The 22,959-nt window shown below is 35.0% G+C and overlaps 1 protein-coding gene across 2 annotated transcripts in view; it reads right to left on the bottom strand.

Moving 5' to 3' along the window:
- LOC126924732 (uncharacterized) overlaps positions 1 to 22,959 on the bottom strand; it is a 95,219-nt gene that overhangs the window by 59,338 nt on the left and 12,922 nt on the right. Inside the window, exons 2-3 of one of the 2 annotated variants that reach the window (XM_050739528.1) lie at positions 21,893 to 21,964; positions 6,315 to 6,916 (exon numbers count right to left, since the gene is read on the bottom strand). In XM_050739528.1, the coding sequence (XP_050595485.1) occupies positions 6,315 to 6,345 (31 nt within the window). In that variant the 5' untranslated portion in view covers positions 6,346 to 6,916; positions 21,893 to 21,964. The remainder of the gene's footprint in view (positions 1 to 6,314; positions 6,917 to 21,892; positions 21,965 to 22,959) is intronic. The other variant, XM_050739527.1, reaches the window with a different exon arrangement.

Here is a 22,959-nt window from a genome sequence, read left to right on the forward strand (position 1 = left end):
GACCTAACCACGGCACTGGCTGTTTATCGACGAGTAAAGGATTCCCAATAAACCTTAGAACGTTAATCGTTGGCGAAAATTTGAGAGGAAGGAATTTAACGTTAAACGCCGCAAGGAATTTGAAAGGTGGAAATTGCTGGTCTTCTCTCGACCGAGCAAGCGAACAATACGATCGGCGATCGTCTGTCGAAGGAAGAATTGAATGGGGAAAAGCGGTATGAAGAGCAGAGAACGAGTCGCGGGTCATTTCCAATTACTCCGCTAGACGACTCGTAGGCACAAGTCAATTGTTAAATCGCCAAGGGTCCACGAATCGCTTGGAGCCGGATCTGTGTTCGTATTATCTCGGTCATATCCTCTTTTCCGTCCATAACTAGTGCCGGCTAACTCTCTGGCTGCTCTTAGCTGGAATCGTTCCAGTCACACACATCTATATACTACACACGTGCAGAGATATCGATCGCGATGACGATGGAAAAATAATTGTCAAGATTGCGATCGCTCTACTTCACGTGCACGGCTTCTGCTCGAGACGTTTGTTCGTTTCGTTCGTTCACTGAAATGGGCAAACAACAAATCTCATCAGTTTTCTCTTGATATACTTATGTCACTTATTTATCTTGCCTGTTGCAGGGAATAGAAAGATAGCGAATGGATTTAAATCGATTATGATTAATCCGTGGATTTTTGCGCACTTAAGGGAAACTTAAAGGTGCGGAAATTCATCTGAGACGCAAAAATATATAAAATATCCGAAATAGAATATATTCGTTATGATATTTAATGGACAAAACAGATTTCTTACCTAGGTTCCCTTTTCTTGTAATTCTTTTTTTTTTATTGTTTTTGATGATGATATAATTTATGTTACATGAATATTAATTTGCATAAATATACATACTCCGCTTACGTACGGTGTATTAACGAAATGAATAAATGAGAAAATCTCCCTCTTGATATATCTGTTCCATGCATTTATCTTACTATTGGGGAAACAGTAGATTAGATAACAAGAATTGTTTTAGTTGTGAAATATGAACCAAGCGAGTAAATATTGAATTTAAATAATGTTGCGAAAATAAATGACAAACAACGAAAGAAATAACCTAAATACTGTTGATATGTTTCTTCTTTTTTTTTATGTATTTGCTATCTTTAAAAATATTTAAGTAAATAAGATAAGTGAGAATTGTATTTTTATTTGATAGGGAATTTGGCTCGATCATGGTATATCGAACGAAACGAGCAAATAAGAAATTTGAATAATATCGATACAGATATTCGTGTCAAGAAATGGACAGTTTGAAACGTTCGTAAATCATCTGCTCGCCATTAAGTTTATCGTCGACTCGGCACGTGCACTTTTCCAAATCGAACGCCAGCATTTGCGCGAGTACGTGTGCACAGCACACACATCACCTTGACACACTTGCAGAATTAAAGGGATGCGTGTACGGCAACGAATACGCGAGCTCGTTTATCATCCATCCTACCGGATGAAATATTTTCGCAATTATACAGAGGCATAACTGCATCTCATCCGAGATTTCGTTGCTTCAAATTATCCGATTGATATATCCACGATATGAAACGTCGTTTCTGTAAACTGATATCGTCCATCTAATTTCGCCTTACTACCAAAACTTTCGTCAACTATGTTGAGAAATAGAAATTTATTAGAATTTACGTATATTAAATATTGATAAGATTGAACGTTAATTTTGATTGAACGAATGAATTAATTTTAAAAAATAAATGAAATAATTAATTTATGTAGTTTCATTAAAGTAAATATTAATTATTAAAAATTCACTATTAGCTGTTGTGAACAATCGGAATATAAGACATTGCTGTATTCTTAAATTAATTTTGCTTATATTACTATTGTATTAAATGTCTACTTTACTGCATTCCTATATTCTTAAATATCTACATTATTATATTTCCATTGGATTGTCTGAAAAGTTTCTTTCGTTTTACAAGGAAACAATAGATGCACAACATTTTTCGTTTTATATTATTTTGACCATTAGCTTTTTTATTCTACAATTTATATCGTATGATCCATTTTGCATTACATGCAGTATATTAATACGTGTAATAAAATATAATATAAAAATGTGTTGCATCTATTGTTTCCTTCTAACACGAAAGAAACTTTCCAGACAACGTAATATTATTCTTGAATCCCTATATTCCTAAATCTATATACTATTTCTACGTTAATAAGTTTCTATGTTTTTAAATGCCTAAATCGTCAAATTTCAAAATTCCGATATTTTTATACTTGCCATATCCCTCTCCTGAAATTCATACATTTCCAAATTCTTATATTTCTGAATATCTAAATTCTACACTTCCATGTCCCTAGATTCCTAAATTCCTGCACTTCTAAGTCCTTGGATTCCCAAATGCATGCATCTCTAAATCCCTAGATTCCTAAATTCCTATATTAGTAAGTTTCTATGTTTTTAAATACCTAAATCGTCAAATTTCTAAATTCCAATATTTTTATACTTGTCATATATCTCTCTTGAAATTCATATATTTCCAAGTTCCTATATTTCTGAGTGTCTAAATTTCTACACTTCTATGTCCTTAGATTCCTAAATTCCTGCATTTCCAAGTCCCTAGATCCCTAACCCCCTGCACTTCTATGTCCTTGGATTCCCAAATGCATGCATCTCTAAATCCCTAGATTCCTAAATTCCTATATTAGTAAGTTTCTATGTTTTTAAATACCTAAATCGTCAAATTTCTAAATTCCAATATTTTTATACTTGTCATATATCTCTCTTGAAATTCATATATTTCCAAGTTCCTATATTTCTGAGTGTCTAAATTTCTACACTTCTATGTCCTTAGATTCCTAAATTCCTGCATTTCCAAGTCCCTAGATCCCTAACCCCCTGCACTTCTATGTCCTTGGATTCCTAAATGCGTGCATCTCTAAATCCCTAGATTCCTAAATTCCTATATTAGTAAGTTTCTATGTTTTTAATGCCTAAATCGTCAAATTTCTAAATTCCAATATTTTTATACTTGCCATATCTCTCTCTTGAAATTTATATATTTCCAAATTCCTATATTCCCGCATTTCTAAGTCCCTAGATCCCTAACTCCCTGCACTTCTAAATCCTTGGATTCCTAAATGCGTGCATCTCTAAATCTCTAGATTCCTAAATTCCTACATCCCTATATTGCTATACATATCTCTATGTTTCTCTACCTCTATATCCTGAAATCCCTAAATTTCTACATTTCCACGTTACTGCATTTCTGCGTTCTTGCGTAACCAAATTCCTATATCCCTGAGTTTCTACATTCCTGTATTCTCCTATTCCCATATTTCTACACGCTTAGATCTCTCTAAATCCCTAAACTCGTACATTTTGATATTCTTATATCCCTAAATTCCTCTACTTTTCAAGTTTCAACGTTTGAAAAATGCATCGACGCAATAGTGGGATAATTCCATGGAAACACGAGCATCGAATCGTCATCGATATCGGTGTTTACGTGCTTAGGGCGAGTTTATCGTGGCGCTTATATCAAGGCCTGGCTGTGATCGACAGTCAGCTCCATTAATCAACGTAAACTCGATTAAGAGTCACGAAGCAACCCTCTTTCGACCCTCTGCGACCCTCCTGCTGGTCGAACCCCGAGGGCACGCTGCGTTTAGGGGTTGAAACCAACGGCCACAGCTGCTATAATTGAAATCTACGAATTTGCTGAGGTTTAAGTTGTATATAGGAAGGTTTAGAATATATCGGGTGAAATTGATCGAGAGATTACCCTTAGCACAGCAATTTTCAGTTCATCGAGATACCTAAAATTCACTAAAATTGTCCATCCCTTTATTTTTCTTTTTACTCAAGTTCTCTGATAGTCAGGAAATTCGTTTTTGCATAAATGTATGAATTATTGATCGTAAACTATTTTAAGGGATTATTTTTCGTCTAACAAGAATTTTATTCGGAAAATATATCAGGATGTCCAAAAATTAGACGAAATTGTAGAAAATTGTAGTCTTTCTTTATTAATTTTTGGAGAAATCCTTTGATGATTAGAATACCGGCTTTACAGAGGTTTAGATCCTATTGGTTTAAAATCAATCAAAAAGTTATTTTCATTTTAGTAAAGAAGTTTAAGAGAAATAACGAAAAATGTGGAACTTTTTTATATTTTCAATCGAATTCAATTTGAAGTGGAGACGATCGATGATTAATATCGATATTATTGTAAGATGGACGAATAACGAACAAAGAAAGGAAGTAAATTTCTTTCCATCTTATTTGCATATTAAATCCTCGTCACAATTTTTATTCGAAATGAGAATCGCTGATATACGATAGTGAACGTCGTTATTATTTTATCAGAGGAATGATAGCACAGATACATAATAAGTAGGCAAAAGCATGCGAATATCGTTTCTGTTTCGAATCGAACTCGATTTGAAAGGATATAGGATAATGGACATTAGGTTATTCAAATGTTAGTAGGAAATTGTGTATTTCTAGGAATTGGTTAGTGGGAATCACGTACTTCCGTTTCCATTTCGCGAAATTATCAGAAAATAATCAACTGCGACCGGTTGGATCCGCATTGCGTTGGTTCATGAATGTGCATGAACTCGTACGTAATGAAACGTCGTTATTGATTACTGATAATCCAATCAACGGCATGTATTACTCCTCGGCATGTCGATTAAATGGTATTAATTAATCCAAAGATAGAAAGAGAAACCGAGATGATCTTAACGAACCCGGTTCTCTGGTTTCGAAATCTCTTGCTCTCTTCTAAAACATCCGCACGATAAACTTTTGAGTAAATCGAAAAATATCAAAACAACTTGTTCGATTATGTTAACTAAAATCATAAAACTTGCTCCAAGACAAATAAATAAGAAGATAGAAAACGTAAAAAGAGAATTAGAGGACGGTAAAGGCGACTCCTGTGCAATATTTTCGGATATTTTCATTCTAATTTTTCTTTATAGTAAGGATGGAAAAAATAATAAAATTAGACGTTTCTCCAACGTCAAAAAACGAAGGCAGACAGAGAATCAGAAATAGCTGTAGTCGAATAACTCCGTTTGCAGGAAAAATTGTGTAGAATTCTCGAGCGAAGGAAATCAAGACAAACGGTAGAAAACAAGAGAACGTTGAAGTTGGAATCGTATCATCTGATCTCGAAACAGTAGTCACGTCTCGTATGCTTCTGCCAACGTTTCGTAAACAGAGGAGTTTGCTTCATCAGAGTTTGCCTGAATATTTGGCTAACGAGCGAGAGTATGTCAACGAAGTCTGATGAGGCAAACTGCGACGATCGTAGCCTGTTGACGAGGAAACGTGGCCACATTCCGGAAATCAATAACAGCGAAACAATTAAGAACGAGTTGAATAGCAAGCAACTGCGCGTCCTTTTCTCAATTTAAAATTGATTAAAAAAGAAAAAGATGTAATATGATTGCCCTTGTCGCTAACAATCTGATGCCACTTCAAAAAAAGAATAAATAATAAGAGTAACGATTGTCCCTTTTATCTTCGTGTATTCTATCGTTGTAATTCTTGCACTCGACGTCCAGGGTTTTTTTTTTAATTAAACATAAAAATTATTACAAATAAGGTAGAATAATTGAAGTATGAAACGTTAGAGAAAAACATTTTTCCAAATAAGAAATATATGCAAAAATATGTAATTCAAGGAAGAAACAAACTGTTGTCTGGATATTTAACAAAATACCATAGAAATAAAAAAAATCAATGTTTCTATGAATTTTTTGAACCTCTTCAAAAACACGAAATTCCAAAATGGAAAATTGCATTACACTGGTAGTTTCACGTATATCTCTACACCTATATATTTTTTTCTTTTTAACATCCTATTAATCAATGCCTTTGCATTCCACGACCACGTGTTAGTTATTCTCTACGCTTGTGTTTCCACTCGCCATCAGAAGGCAACCTGACTACGAATCCACATTATAAATTCAAACAAATTAGCTTTGACAATAAATCTTTCCAAAAAAGCAACTATACATATTCTGATGACATTTTCCAACAGATAATTATCATCTTATTTTTATCATTGCTTACTTTATCCCAAAAACCAATTACTCGACTAATTTATGACAAAACAAAGAAGAAAGTAGAATTTTTACATCATATTCTCCTTCATATTATTTCCATCTATGATATCTCTTCCGTTTGATATTCAAAATATCATTTCCACGTTCTGCCAAACCATTCTCTGCTCTTTGCGACCGTTGCCACGCGACCATCACCTGGTCAAAAGAACACGATCCAACTCACCTTCCATCGTTATATTATCCCCGAGCTTCATTTCGGTGCTCAGTGTGCTCACTGTTCCGGATGGTCCCACGTTGTTCCAGCCGACTAGCCGTCAATCGAACCTTCCCAAATCGCTCGATGGAGACACGAGCGATTATTCTCTGGAAATGTCACTTTCTCTCCCTCTCTCTCTCTCTCTCTCTCCCTTTTTCTCTCTATTTCTGTTGCCTGTAAATCGCAGGTATCCAATTACCAGGGACCTCTAGACAATCCCTTTTTTCCCTCCACGAGCTTTCTTCGTCCTCGTTAAGCGACCAACCAACGTGCCGACGATCGCACGCCTTTCCCACGTCATGGTCAACGTGTCGTTGCGAGATTAGACAATCGAATTATCAAAGATTTCGACAAGCTGCTGACACACGGACCAGTCGATGAGTCGCGAGTTCCCTCGGTCACCATCGATCGCGAGCCTTCCGCTTCTTGCAAGGTCATCGTACCTCCTTCCAAATGCAAAATCTTCGCTTTGATTCTGTCGATAGAGCCACGATGGATCTTTGATTCGGTTGTCGCGCAAGAGCCGGAGCAGAGTTTACGGACACTTGGTCGAACTGTTCATTGTGGACCTGTGAAACAAAGAAACGATGTTATATTGTATTTATTACATAGAATGATATATATATATATTATTATCTTATATTAAAATTAGTGGTTGTTTTTCATTGGAAAGAAGAAATACGTATAGCGAGTGGATAAATATTCTGACGTAGAATGGAGACCGTAAGCATGATCGTTCAATGTCGAGGTCACCTATTTCAGGCTTCTGCATTTGAATCGGTTTTTTGACAATCTGCTTTTCATCGTCGCGTTTAGTATTTTATCAGCAAGTATCTGAATATTTAGTAAATAAATACGTACACGAGTCTAGTCGGAGGATCAACTTTAGTTTCTCTTTGCAGGAAGATAGGAAATTTAGAAATACATTTAAAGAATGTCCGAGTCTTAAGAAGGACACGTTTGCGTAAGTAAAAGTTAGGGAATGAAATTACAAAGTGAAATTTAAAATTTGAAAATGCAATTTACTTTTTATTCGTGTTACGTATATAAAATAGATGAGTTAGATGGTTTCGATGGAAATACGTTTCCCATTGGCTACGGTTAAAGTACACGAATAAACCATGTCCTCGACACACTTCAGAAAACTTCCTCAAAGGAAGAATATTAGTTTTATTTAAACATTAAGACAGCAGCAAGTTACTAAAACGTCTAGTCCAAATTGATATTCACAGGAGAGTCAAAACTTTGCGTGTTCCGCGAGATACGCGTTTTCAAAGAACACACGAGTTCCATAGAATTTTAATACTTCGCCCAGACTTCGTGTAGCGACAATAACGTTAAAACAGTGCTTAAAAGATCATCTTGCAAACTTTCTTGCGTGCAATCGCGAATCTAGCCATTTAAGGGCGCAAAGGCTTAAAAAAGTAGGGTAAATCTAACATTTTTTCTCGCCTACAAACATTTGCTGAAGGATCAAGATTTTTATAGCAAATTTCCAACAACATTTGAACTCTGTATTCGTATTTTTTTGTATCACATAAAATTAGAAAATGACGGTGGTGAAAACAGATTATCCTCGATGTAGCATAAAACTTGTTCATAGTTTGGAAAAATAAAGAAATGGTAGCTTGTTAAGGAAAACATTTGATTTCACATTGACGAAAAGCAAGTTTAAACATTCGAAAAAATTCAGGGAATAACGTTTAAAAATTTCGAGTTAATCCAATGGAGAGTTTCTGGGATCTACTGGGTGCAAGGTCGAAGAACATAGTTTCGAGAAAAACGTGTTCGAAATTTTAAGTTAACCTTCCTCTAAAGTAAAAGAATGCGTTCGTATTCAGCGTTGGAACCTCGGTATCTTTTAAAATTTCAAAGTACCTTTTACCTTTTACCATGGTATTCTAGATATATGCAGCTTTAAAAAGATATAAAAAAGATTTAGATTTAGATTTCTTGAAGCCGATATGGTTGCATGGCTTCTTAAATGAAAATTCCTAAATGTGGTAATATTCCCAGAGAAACTTTTGACAATATTTGCAGGAAAAGTTAGGATGACGATGTTAGGTGAACGTATGCAAGTTCGTAAATAGTTTAAATTTATAAAGAAACCTGGCAGACATTCTATCAATGAAATCCCTGGAATCCCAAGGTTCTTAGTCAATTAAGCTTCTATAACCAGAAGCTTGCTCGTTTATGAAGGAAGAAAGGAAGAATTGATCTCAGTTCCTTTTTATTTTTTTATATACAAAACATGTTTTCAAACTACTACTAGTACAATGAAACGCTACTAAAAGTATGCTACTAAAAGTAATAAAAATAGGCCTGTGGTAAATAAATGAAACAAGACTTTAAAAAATCCGCCACAGTGAAATTTCATTTATCTGAATCGCGTTTGAATATAATTTGTCTGATTTATCGTTTGATCCGAGTATAATTTATCCGGCAAACGAAACAGAACTCAAAGACCACACGTCGAGCGTTCGTTAAAACTTTGCCCCAATAAACACAGCTCTGCCGTATTTTATTTAAAAAGCATAGAAAATTGAAAGCACCGTGTCTGAAAAAACTTTAAGAATTTTAAATGAAAATTCATCTAAATTCGATGGACGTCGTAGGTATTACGTTACACCGGCCTTTTATTCATTTCTCATCGATGAGTATCCAGGCAACTGGGCCACAGGAATCCAATGGACTCTCGGTTCGACCAAAAGGCACGGAACCATAATCCAGGCGCTTTGTTCCAAAGGAATTCCGGGAATTTAGTTCGTTCGTCGTGTATATCGACGGGATAAGGTGAATCTGTCCAGGTTTACGTCACGCATCATGCACACACAATTTCTGATGCGTTAGATTGTGCGCACCGCGATGTGCATAATGTTGATTGACGAGGATCGATGCTGCTATTAATAAAAGGGACTTGCCGATGCTTCAACATCGAAAGGGACTTCGTTGTACTGCGTCAAATTCTAGTAATTTTCCTTTACCTACGAAACTTGTAAGAAACTCTTATGAATATTCTGTGTTTTATGGCAGAAACCTAAAAATTCCATTGGCGATGTAACGAGACTCAACTATCGTGATTTTATTCGTAAAGCTTGAAACAAATATGAAAATGTTTATGACAAACTACAGGATACATATTTGTTGCATATATTTGGTAGAAATTATAAAAATAATTAAACGGCCAATTATAAATTACATTAGTCCTCAATAGTCATCGAGGCTAATAGTATGCAGGATTAAGCTGGCTACTCATGTTGTATACTAATTTTATATTAAATATCTTGTGATTTCCGTACACATGTTCAGATTGATTTCAAACTCGATCGATATAATCACGACAGTGTGTTTTTACAGCGCAAATGAAATTTCCAAATGTTCTGAACAATACATACGACATGGACATAACACTTTTCCGTGATAAGCGTTCAAATAGAAATTAGACGCGATAGAAAAATTATGCGAAAAGTTCTCAAAGCCAAAGCACATTTCCTATAATTTTACTTATCCTTGCACATTCGTCACAATATTGGGCTAAGCATATGCACGACTACAACAACCATCAAATCATCATTCGACTGTAAGATCGCTGTAATTCTAGTTTCGTCAAAAGGAAGCAATTGTGATTAAACGCTTCTATCGTAAATTTTCTATTTATTTTCTTCGATACACGAAACGAGGCTTTCCTATAAAACAAGCTCATTTTTCGTTTCCATTGATTGTTTGAAAGGCGAAAAAGCAGAAAAACCAGAGGCACAAAGTAACATTTACAGACTATATTTCCCTTTAAGAAATAAGGGAGAAGGGAAGAACAACAACGGTGATATTTTCAGTATTCCGTGTACATTTCAACGAACGAGGATCCGAAGCGCGTGTCGCGTAAAATTGGAAAGGCTTTTTCGAGTCGTTAAGTAAATCCTGATAAGCGGAACATCTAACGTGGCTCGTTAAAAGTGTTCCGCTGGTGTTCGAACGATGCTGATCGTTTATTATTTCCGGACGTGACTTCGCTTCCGCTATCGGTTCTCAATGAAAGCGGTTAGAAATATACATTTTGAACCGCTATCGCTTAACGATGATACACATTTTGCTGTAAGTCGTTGAAGAAGATAAAATATTAAATAAATTTGTTACTTTCGTGGATCGATGCTGCTACGTCCTTTGAATTTTTATGTCTCGATAATTCGTAATTTTTCTAAGAGGAATATTATTATCATTGAGAGAAATTTATTTCGTTAAACGAACTTACAAGTTTGCAAAATGAACCCCGTTACTTTCTTTGAATTTTTATATCTGAATCTGTATCTCGTTTTAGGAAACAACAAGATTTTCGATATCTCGAAACAAAATGAAGATTTCTCTATATTATTAACTTTATATTAACGTAATAATTATTTTATTTTTCCTTAAACATGAGATATTCCTTAGTGATAAAAAAAAATGATTCGAGAAACACAGGAGAGCGAAGAATTTGACAACAAATTTATTTATATGTTAGAATTATTGGAACGAAAGATTTGTAAATTGATATTCCAAAAACGTTTCTGACATTTTATTTCATTCTTCTTGATGGAAAGAAAATTTCCAAGGACTTTTCTTTAAATTCAACAATAATTCAGACGTAAAATATACGGGGTAGTATTTCAATGAAATTCCTTACATTCTACTCTTCGTATCGATTTAATGTCCCCAGAATTTGGGTATTATTTTATTAAAAAAATCAGAATAAAGATTTGAAAGGTTTGGCAAACGACCAGCATTTCGTCCTTTTTTCTCCCTTGCTTTGGAACGTCCTTTGCAGAATGATAAATATGTTGAATTTCCAGCAGACGGTAAAAGCACTGGAAAATTATGTGATTTTATATCCGACTGTAAAAAATGCTGCCGCAAACCGGCATACATCTCCGTATCGCATAAAATTCGTGGCTATCTTCGCTCGATATCTCCAATTTTTTGAGCCTTTATACATTGACCTAATTCCTCCTCAATACAGTAAAAGCATGGTAATATAATAAAATAGTGTAATAAAGATGTAAGCAGCAGGAGTTAAAGAAAAGAAAAACAGAAAATAGCTATGGAATATAATATTAGATTTTCTCATTAAAAAATCGCCAATTAACACAAAAATCCCTGGAAGCTCCATCTTCGCTCGATATCTCCAATTTTTTTGAGCCTTTACACGTTGACCCAATTCTTCCTCAATATAGTAAAAGCATGGTAAGATAATAAAATAGTGTAATAAAAATGTAAGCAACAGGAGTTAAAGAAAAAAAAATTAGCGATGGAATATAATACTCAAGATCTCATTAAAAAATTGCCAATTAACACAAAAATTCATCGAAGCTGGCACTATCGAAACAGGCTCAAACTGAGCCAGATTGGGTCGCGTTAATTGAGCCAATATTTATTTTTAATCGGCCCCGATAATACGAATCGTCCTACCCTGCAAATCCCTTTAGTGAAACTAACCAAACCTCGATTTCCGCAACACCAACTTTAAAAAATGTTAATCCCGTATAAAATATAGAATTTCGACAATAACTCTTATTTTATCCATACACAATCCTGCGTTGAAGTTGAAGAAACAATGCAATTTTTAGATGCGTGTAGCAAAGGTTTTCGATCAGACCATCGGCTGATTATTCTACGGAAACGCTATAGGTTTCAGAAATGTCCGTTTCCAAGGGTTTTGCTGTCGAGGTTACGACGGTTAGTCGATGAAATTTTCAGCATGTGTATAACTATCATAAATCTTCGAAATGTGTTGCTTAAATTTTCATTACAGGCTGAGATAAAAAAAGCTGTAAAGAATGAACTATGCTTCTACCGACTAATTGCAATTTCCTGGGCAAGTTTTTACACGACATCTGGTAAACTAATCCCTTTAAATGCTCAAACAAAGTTTGGTCCAACCTCGAAAAAGTTGTTCCATATTGAAGAGTATAATATATTGTACATATCTGTATTAATATCAGCTACCGTGCCTTGCTTCTACTTTTTCTAGGAGAAAATTCTGTTGCATAAATTTTACAAGAAGTATCAATATATTTACAAGATATTAATATTTAAAGTTATGTTTAGAAAATTCATGTTCGAGTAATTTGCAACACACAAGTTTCCGTTGTTTCAAATCTCTTTCCTAACACAAAACTGGTGAATCAAAGCTTACGTTATTTTATGTATTCCATGTTGACTTTGGTATTTTGCACGCAAAGTTTATTGTGTGAAAAACGTTGACATTTGTCTTATCGTCGTTTCTACATAGAATTTGAAATTGTCACTAACTCCATATCAGATTTAACTCGCTTTTGCAAAGCTACGACATTGGTACCTCTTACACCAAGTCACAGAATCCTACGACTCTTATTATACCGGTCGACGTGAAACCATTAAAACAAATGTAACGCTCGTTTTTCACTCCATTTAAACATCGCGATCATATCGCTAGATCCACCCTCGACAGTTTCATTTTCTACCACTGGTTGGTGTATCGAAATTCTCAGCTTCTCAATAGACGTACTCCGCGTTCATTGCTCGGGGATCAGAGCTACGAGCACTCTCGCTGCCGTATTCTATGGAAGAGGACCAGAAGGGCGAGTGGGAATGGTCGTATGGAAGGTTGGAAAAGGAAACAAAATTTCACAAATGTGTTTCTATTAGAAATTTTTTCCACGATCAGCATCAGCCAGCTATTCACGATACTCGTTCGTGGCATAAGTCGTTAAATAAATCTCTAAATCACCAGCGTCGAGTCTACAGGCATCCCTCGTATTATCAGCGATCCTCGAGCCATCAGCAAGCGTTTGAGACGCGTGTATGTTCACGCACAGAGCGGACCTAGGCATTTCGTGTACTTTAGGGAAGCTTCCCCTGGCTATTTAACCGAAGCTCGTCGAAATTTACGGCAAACTTGGAACGTTTGCGGAATACGAAAAGCGTTCCGCGATATTAGGAGCTACATACATAATAGAAGATGCCGGTAGCTGAATGGAAGACGCTGCTGATACACTATGTTGGAACTTACGTAGTGATTTTACCTCGAAACTTAATCCTGAGGGATAGTTATCGACCAGGGTTATTCTTGATGGGTTCACGAACGCCACTTTTACAAGAGTTTCTCGTGAGATATGCACACCGTGTATTAGGTTTTATCCGGCGTCTATTAGCACGGAGACAATTTTGTCACACTTTTGTCAGAAAGTCCTAAGTAGTACGAAGATGGTGAATTTTAAGTTGCACGAGTGTTTTCAGAAAATCGTTCGTACCTGGTAGGTACGTCGTTTTCTTTCATCGTGGAAATACCTTGGTGTCTCTATTACGTACTTGATATTTCCAAAGTGTGAATCTGATTTGTTATAGCGGTGCTAAGATCTTTGAAGTTGAAATAAACGAGCATTGTAAATATTGGGTTGGCAACTAAGTGATTGCCGACTTTGTCATTACCAGCTAATGACAAAATAGCCAACCCAATAGCGGTGTGATGTCGCGGGGAGAATTTGAATTTGAAATGGGCGGAATACTTAACGTTTTCCAGCTCTGAAGCTAATTTGTTATAACCGTGCTAAGATCTTTGAACTCGAAATAAATCAGCATTGTAAATGGCAGTGTGAGGTTGCGGGCAGAATTTGAATTTGAAATGGGGGGAATTTTAGAGAATAATTTTCAGATTGGGGAAGTTCTGATGTTTGGAAATAATAATTAGTGGATTGTGGACTTTTTAATGAACAGAGGTACAGAAAATATGAAAATTACAGTACTCGTTATAATTTTCATAGGATGAAACAAATCTCCGGGTAGATCTCATCTTTTTAGTTGTATCCATGAAGATACGAATTTATACAAAAACCTACAACGTAGAAATTAATCATGCTACGGAATCAAAGATAGGAATAAATCGATAACAAGTAATAATTAGACCGTAAATTCTTCGTAGAAATTTACATTTTGATGAACGAGAGACAATAACACATTGAATTGAGTTTCGTTCGATTCTAGTGCAACATGGCAAATATCGGGTAATTAACGCTCGGTATTCAGAAGTATAACGCGTAAAATAACTCCAATATGCTAATTAATTAATATGTTGCATTTTAATATTCTAGCAACGTGAAATGATTATTCATTATACACTCAGTGTGAAAATTAAATATCCTCTCGTTATCATGGAATTCCACGAATCTTTAATGGCCTGAAGCCAGCTCGAAAAACAAATCTCAATGATAATTTGTATTTATTAGAACGAATGTAAAGGAAGAATGTCAACAAGTGTATAAGATCAAACCTTTCATCTTGACGCAAACTGATCTTTTTAATCAAATCTTTCTGTTTTTAGCTGTATCCACGACACCTACGAGCGAGATTCTTTTAACTAGATTTTGTTATTACTTTCGACGTAAATAAAACCCTACAGGAAAGGATTTCAATGATCCGTAACAATACGTTGTTTCAATCTCGAAATGCCTGACCCGTGACATTAATACAACGAAACTTTAAATTCACGTGCTTACTGTTTCACGGCCGTGAAACTCGTGGAATTGAACGCTTTGTTTCTATCGGGATATCATAGAAGGATAAAATGAATATTAGGTCGTCCGAAAAGTTTCTTTCGTTTTATAAGGTGATAATAGATGAACGACAATTTCTGTTTTATATTATTTTATTGAATTAGCTATGATCTATTTTGTTATATTCTATTATTATGTTCGTGCATAATTCAATAAACTAATATAATATAAATAGCACTGTGCGTCTATTATTTCCTTATAAAACGAAAGGAACTTTTCGGGCAACCTAATAACAAAAAGTCGCACGATCTGTTATTTGTCGTCAGAGAAGAACGAAACAACAATGAAATCTTCACTATACGTTGATATCTTTACAATTTATAGTTTTCAGAATCAAATATATTTCGCTCTGTGAAGAAAAGATTTTTTTTCAATAATTATTAATAGAAATATGTTTCTTCGGATGATTCTGTAAAGAAAACACAAAATTGTGAACTATTTTTATTAAAAATATATTTACTGTTTAGTCAATTTAAGAATTTATTCAAATATAGCGTTGTGTATAAAGAGTTAAGTTAAAAATTCCAAAAAAATTAAAATTTTCTCTGGAAAAGTTCCATTGAGGATTGAATACTTGTTTCTTGCTACTTTTTCTTAGAAGCAACGATTCTCAGGCTAAGAGAATTCTTTTTGATATGCAAATTCCTTCGCCTTTAAAAATCTCTCGAGTTAATATGCCCATCGCTGATATCCAAAAAATTCCGACAGAAAATTCCTATATAAAGTGTTGATTAAAAATTGACTACTTACATCCTACGTTTTTCCCAAAAGCAAAATTCTCAGGACAAAAGAATTTTTCGCAATATGCAAATTCCTTCTCCCTTTGAAAACCTCTCGAATTAAAATCTCCGCTGCTAATTTCCAGGAATTCCCGTGAAATTTCTATCAAAAATTCAGGCCGTTGATATTGCATCTTTGTTTATACGAATATTCGTTTCTTTATTTCTCTTGAACAAAATTCTTAACTACAGACCATACAAACTGTACACATCCTACTGCTAAAAGTAAACCAAACATAAACGACATTTAATTTTATTATTAATGTATCTTTTTGTTAATATAAATACGACATTTACTAGATTCTACTAAACATATCCTAATCGCCTAAATACAATACTAAAAGGGTACGACAGTACAGCATGACCCAATTAATTCGTTCAAGGTGCTACAAAAACAGGACTCCGGCAATGAAGCTGCAGATTTTCTAAGCTCTGCAAGATATTGTTTCTTACGGTCTATTCTATTAGATTGTCCAAAAAGTTTCTTTCGTTTTATGAGGAAATAATAGACGCACAACGTTTTTTGTTTTATATTATTTTCACATACTTGGTTTCACGTTTGTACGAAGGTGCACTGTTGTAAAAATCTCGTTTAAGAAAGAAAGACACTTTTCGGACAACCTGATAGTTCGATACGTTCTGTTCCACCGATCATTCTCACCGTGGACATCGATAACCATGAAAGCTGCACGTGACCTTAAACACGGGATAAAAATGAAAAAAGATACTCTTAACTGTTGAAAATCCAGCGCGGTATATAAATTTCTTCTGTTTTAAGAATCTGCCAGCCTTAGGAAACCCTTCGTTGGCCCCGAAAAATTTCGTTTAACCCATTTCTTGGCTGGCGAAAGCCTGAGAAACCAGAAGTTCCTTTCTCGCTCGCGTGGTAATAACCTCACGGCCGAACAAAGAGTACGAATGGCCGACGTGAAAGGAAAGAAAGGACCTCGATAAAAGTCGCCAAGTATCAAAGAGGAGAAAAGAGGGAAAAAAAAGAGAGAAGGAAAGAAAAAATTGCGAGACACGTGTGGTTGAAAAGACGTGGCCTTGAACCACGACCTCGTTGCTATTCCTTGCGTTTCACGATATTGTACGCGGTAAAAAGGATACCACGGGTCAGAGTAGATAAGGAGGGACCTGCTGGCGTAAGAAACCAGTTGGTCTGAGTGAGAACGAAAGAAGAAGAAAGGGATGAGCCAGGGAAGACAGAAGGGAATGAAGCAACCGTAGAAAAAGTAAGGGTTGGAGGATCAAAGTGAGATATTCGGAAACAAAGGTAGATGGAAAGGAAACTAAACGAGAAAAATTGCGACATACGAAAGAGATAAAAGCGGCTGGTATATATCACGAAGGTACAACTTTATTCAGGAATTCCTACGGAAAACATAGGGAAATCTGTTTACACCGGAGCAATAATTTATTTATTGTAAGTGAGTTAGATCAGACTGCATTTCGTGTAATTTTATATTTTTATTGACGCGACTATGGCAATGGGACGTTACTTTAAAATTTATGTCGCCCATCAAAGATTATAACAGTTGCTGTTTTTTTTTTTTTTATTACCGCTTTTTATTATCACCTTTTATTACAGGTATTTTTTTACACTCTGTACGTTTCTACTGTTTTAGATTTCCTATAAACGTAGTCTACTAATGATATTTGCAACTTAGAACCAGTTACAAGTACGTGATATAACGACCGCTATAGTAATTGCAGGTTAAATAATACGAGTTTGGATGTGCAGATTCCATCTATCGAGGGTTGTTTAACGAAGCATTGAGTACAATTTTGTCCTAACGCGCGGAATCCTGCTATATCTCATTTGGACTTGTCTACCATGTATGAGAAGTATGTATCATATCTGTAATGTTATGGTAAAAATGTTCACGAATTGTACGACATGGAAAATACGTAACTGACTGACTTAAATTTTTCAGATGATATACGAGACAAGGGTCTTTCCAGTACAAATCTTTTAATGAAACTTGAAAAATTACGGCTGGAATATATTATGAATGCAAATGAAAATGCAAATGAAAATTCAAATGCACATCCTTTCTTAACTCGTATATAAAATTCAACGATATATATCCACTTTAGAAGAACGATGATTCGTAGTGGTCTCGGTATTTTTAACTACAATTTCATAAACTTCTCCAATATTTTGTAATACGCGGACAATTCAAACACAAACGCGTCTTACTTCTTATATCGTCACGTTGCACAAATTTAGTTCTTAATTCGGAAATAATTTTAATACGTTATTTCGATCGAAACGTTCAGGCAGTTTCTATAAAGCAACAGATCGGCAACGTTCACTAACGACACAGGATACGATTATAACAGATTATTAAACTATTTGCAATACAAAAAAAGGCGAATAAAAAACTGCAACTTTCATAAATAGTTCGTTCCAATCGCACACGTAATGTTCATATTTGTATAACATACGTGTATCACTCGTATAATACGAAGAATATTTTCAGTGTTACATAAGGAATCGACTATACTTTACTGCCGACGGAAATGTAGGTGCTACATCTGGAGGCAGCCTTTGTTTTCCTGATTCGAAATTTCCTTCCAGACGATACCATGAAATCCATGCTAGCGGCCTTGAAATTGGTTTTATTCTACGATTTAAAGACGCCAGGTGTGAGAAATATTAAATTAAAAATGACTCGAGAAAGAGAGGCAGAGAGAGAGGGAGGGAGAAAGAATGGAAGTTGTAAAAAGTTCGAAGATGAATCTTTTGGATGAGAATGGAACGATTGTTTGCCTTTAAAATTTCTTCCTTTCTGTTCTACCTTTTATAACATAAAATGAAGTTCTGAGAATTGGATACACAGATTGTTCTTGCGAGACACTGATGGAACTTTCCAAACGAGTACTATACTTCGTTTTCCCTTAACCCATTATGAATCCACGTTTCGTTTCCAATCTTCTTCAATCGATTTACACTATCGTTATTATATATATATCGATCGTTAATTAATATCGTGGCTATGAAAGAGAGTTTCAAGGATTCGCTTAATATTTTCCTCGTGGCTGTTCCTTCTACCAACATTTTACAATTGTATAAAATTTGCGATGTTAGGATAAATCCTTGGTTGATCCTCATACGAGTGAAACAAACGTACATCCGAACAATATTCAAACTCAGTTGCCACGAAAACGAAAAATCGCGTAAAAATATTTTCTTCCACATCCTCGGCTTATTGTTTCAAGTAGAATCGGACGTTTTCCAGGCTGACTTTGATTACAAAGACGCGTTATACGTTTCAGTCGTGGATAACGTTGCGTACGCGTGAATGAGTGAAAAACACGAGGAAAGGACGGTCGTTTCCGCGTGAGATTGTACGTGGCGCGTGAAAATCAGTGCGCGTGGAAATTTATGGGCAGAAGCCGAGTGTAAGCCACTTCGCCACAGGCACTCGTTTGTTTGAATTTCTTTTGACGGGGATACGCGCAAAGACGAGCAGCCAAGCATGGCTACTCCAGGGGTTTTCATGAATTTTAATGCTGTTTAGCACTGCAAATCGGACCAGTTATACCAGTGGCAATCGTGATACCAACGAAAACCGGATTGCCTGACAAGCAGCACTATTTCCTACCTTTTTTTCCCCTTGCAATTTCTGTCTCCACGGAAAATCAAACGTTACGTTTAAGCATACGTTCCTTTCTGAGCGATGTGTTCAGTCGATGGTATTTGGAGGTTTTGTGGAATAATTTTTCCTTTGGAAAATCGTTCGTGTTTTATTTCGAGGAAGAAAATGTCAAGTATTACGTAAAGAGGAGAAATTAAGCGAATTTATTTATCGAACAGGTTTACTATGTCGAGAATGGTAGTTAGTGTTTAGTAAAAGCGAGTGCAAGTAAAAGGATAATTGTGGAAACAAATTTATTTATTAAAGTTATTATATAACTTTATTATACTTTCTAATTAATTTTCGCCTCGTTATTTTGCGAGTTTTATCGTTTGCCTTTTAATCTACCAAAATACACGCTATCTTTGTTTTTACATTTCTTACGTTTATCCTAAAAATCTCTTGTACGTAATTCCTATTTTTCCATCACTTTTATTTCCTTAATTTTCCTCTGGTCTTAAAACGGACATTTTACGGCTTCGTGAAACGATGAAAGCGACAACTTATATAATAACATTGGCAACGCGGTTGAGATACGCGCGATCGCCTAATATTTGCTGAACAAGGTTGATAAACGCCAATGAAACGTTATTAGAATCGCGAGTTGGTGCTACGTATCGCAAACACATATCAAACAAATTGCGAATAAAATTGACCGCGGCCAGTTCAGACAATTAAATAGAAGCAAACATACCAACAATTAACGTCAATTTCCATGCAAATTTGCGATATTCTCAAACATTTCACGGCGTCGCGTATTCATAAAGGTTCATAGGAAATATACATATGTACAATGTAATAATTACAGCGAGGATATTTATTGAAATTCAGCTTCGTTTCACTTATTAAATGTTATGAACTGTGGTTTTCTTTGAATACGTTAGATACTTTTTCATATTGCGTGCATTCTGTATTTTTTGTATTATCGTATATATAGTAAAGTATAGTAACACATAATAAACATATATATATATATATATATATATATATATATATATATATATTATAATATTTATTTTGTATTACTTTTATATTCATATGAATGCATAAAAATACCAGCTATAGTAATAATCGTAATTGTGTGTATCTAGAGCTGGCGAAATTATTTTATGTGCATGAGGTACGTATGTTACACGAAACATCTTGAAATTTCAATAACGTCGTAATAAAACACGACTCTCTTAAATTTGTAACGACGCAATTTATCAGAAATACGTGATGGCCCGAGACGTTGAATTTCGAACCAGAGTTACGGAAGTCTGAAGCTGCCAAAGATATCCCGTTGCAAGTTGAAACGCGCCCGATAATACCAAGAGCTACACGAAACCAAAATTTGCATTTCTCAGTTATTCTCGGCTCTCATAACTTTGGATTAACTTCTAATTACCGCATCTCCATAATTCCGTTATCCCTAAAATGCAAGTCAACTTCACCCTGATAAGTGAAAATCATGTCTGTAATGCATCCTTTGGAAAAACAGAATGTGTTCTTGGATACAGTTGAGATTAAATGTGTCGATTTGTTTAATAAAGAGACGAGTGATAAAATTGCAATAGTCGGTTATATTAAAATCACTGTAACTATTAGGTTGTCCGGAAACTTTCTTTCGTTTTATGAGGAAATAATAGAGGCACAAGGCTTTTTTGTTTTATATTATTATTACTATGTACGAACCATTTTATTATTTTATTTATTATTTACGAACATATTTATTCCTTGAGACAAACACCGCGACATTTCACAGACTTGGTTTCACGTTTGTCGTAATACTCGCTAATTACTCTACCATTGAACTGTCCTAGAGAGCACGTTCGTCTATTTATACCTACAGTTGTTATTATAAAAAGTAGCTCCCGTTGACGATCACAAATAACGACGATAATATTTTGTCCGGAGTTCGTTTACCTTTAAACCTAGCAAACGAATACAACGTTGGTTTTCCAAGGCACAATAATATTCCAATTTTCCCTTGACTCATATGCCGCTACATAGTATTTTATAATATTTTTTATAGCACTTTATAGTAACTTACAAATATGCAATAATTTTTGTGAGTATTTTTAGAATAAATTTTTTGATACACGATAATTATGGATGTATATATATATATATATATATATATATATATATATATATATATATATATTGAATATATGAAATTTTTATAGTTTAAGGTATCGCATGAGATCTTTCAGATTTATTTAATATCGACAATTATAAACAGAGGTGTATATATAAAAATGTAATATTAATATTTAATAGTATGTGCAAAATAAAAAACATTGGTGGTGTAGCAGGAAAAGCTAAGAGTAAGGAGAAAATCCTGAGAAATCGTAATTTCCTAGAAACCTAATTTTCAAACGTAAAAAGATGTCCGACAAAGAAGCCAGAAGGCGCCTCGAGTGCCTGCCTCAAGTGTGTGGAGTGAAACGTAAGTAGCAAAGGCTTGTATCTATCCCTTTGTTGGTGATCTAGTTAGAAAGTTATCTTCACCTTCTTTCGTGTATCATTTTCTCTGTTTCAAATATATGAATTTCTTTTCCTTTAAATATACGTACGCATTTGTCTTCTTTCAAGTTCGAGATACGCGTGTTCTCTTTTCCGATTTGTCTATCCACATGTGCACATTCCTGCAACAAAAGCAATAATGCTTCACATATTGCCAACTGCTTCCAAGAAATCTTCCAGTTTCGTTCCTATAGCATTCATTCGCAAGAGATAATATTACAATCTTAGGAAACGTACTTTCGTAGTATTAGGTCGTCCGAAAAGTTCCTTTCGTTTTATACGAAAATAATGGATGCACAACATTTTCCGTTTTACATTATTTTATCGAATGACGTATGATCCATTTTGTTTTATCAAAATAAAGATCACAACGTTCAACAGATTAGGTCTCATGTTCGTCTAAAAATGCGCCGTTGTAAAAGACGTGTCTGTAAAAGAAAGACACTTTCCGGACAACCCTATACATATTCTATGTACATATATTGGATTGGCAACTAAGTGATTGCGGGTTCTGTCATTACCACCTAATGACAAAATCCGCAATCACTTAGTTGCTAACCAGCTTCGCAAGGGAATTTTTGATACATCCAATGGACGATAGATGCAAGTTTCGTATCGTACACCCTTAAAGCATAACATTTTTTGTTGACATTGACGAAATACTCGTTGAGGAAGTTAACAAAGCATGTAAAATTATACCGAACGCTAACCCGTTCGTTGCAATTCCATCTTTCAAATTCAAGAATAAGAAATTATGCAAGAAATAGTGCACGAATATCATTGCGGATCGCTGTTCGCTCGAAGAAATAAGAAACAGGAGGAACTTTTACCTAGGGAAATTCTCTTCAAACTATATGCATATCTATATATAAAACTGTTTCTACTCCATCGTTCAAAGCCAAAAATAAAAAATTATTCAGAAGGAACTGTTCTGCTTGTGTGCAACCATCTGCAACGAAAGAAAAAGAAGAAGAAAGACAATGAACAGAAGAAACTCTTTCTCTCTACAGACTTGAGAATACTACGCTTAAATTCCCAGAAAAGAACAAAGTGTAACGAATAGCAAATTAAGAAAAGTTGTCGAGCTACATAGAGTTGCTTGATGTCGTCATCGCTA

This window comes from Bombus affinis, chromosome 15 (genome assembly GCF_024516045.1).
Source record: "Bombus affinis isolate iyBomAffi1 chromosome 15, iyBomAffi1.2, whole genome shotgun sequence".
NCBI classification, from domain to species: Eukaryota; Metazoa; Arthropoda; class Insecta; order Hymenoptera; family Apidae; genus Bombus; species Bombus affinis.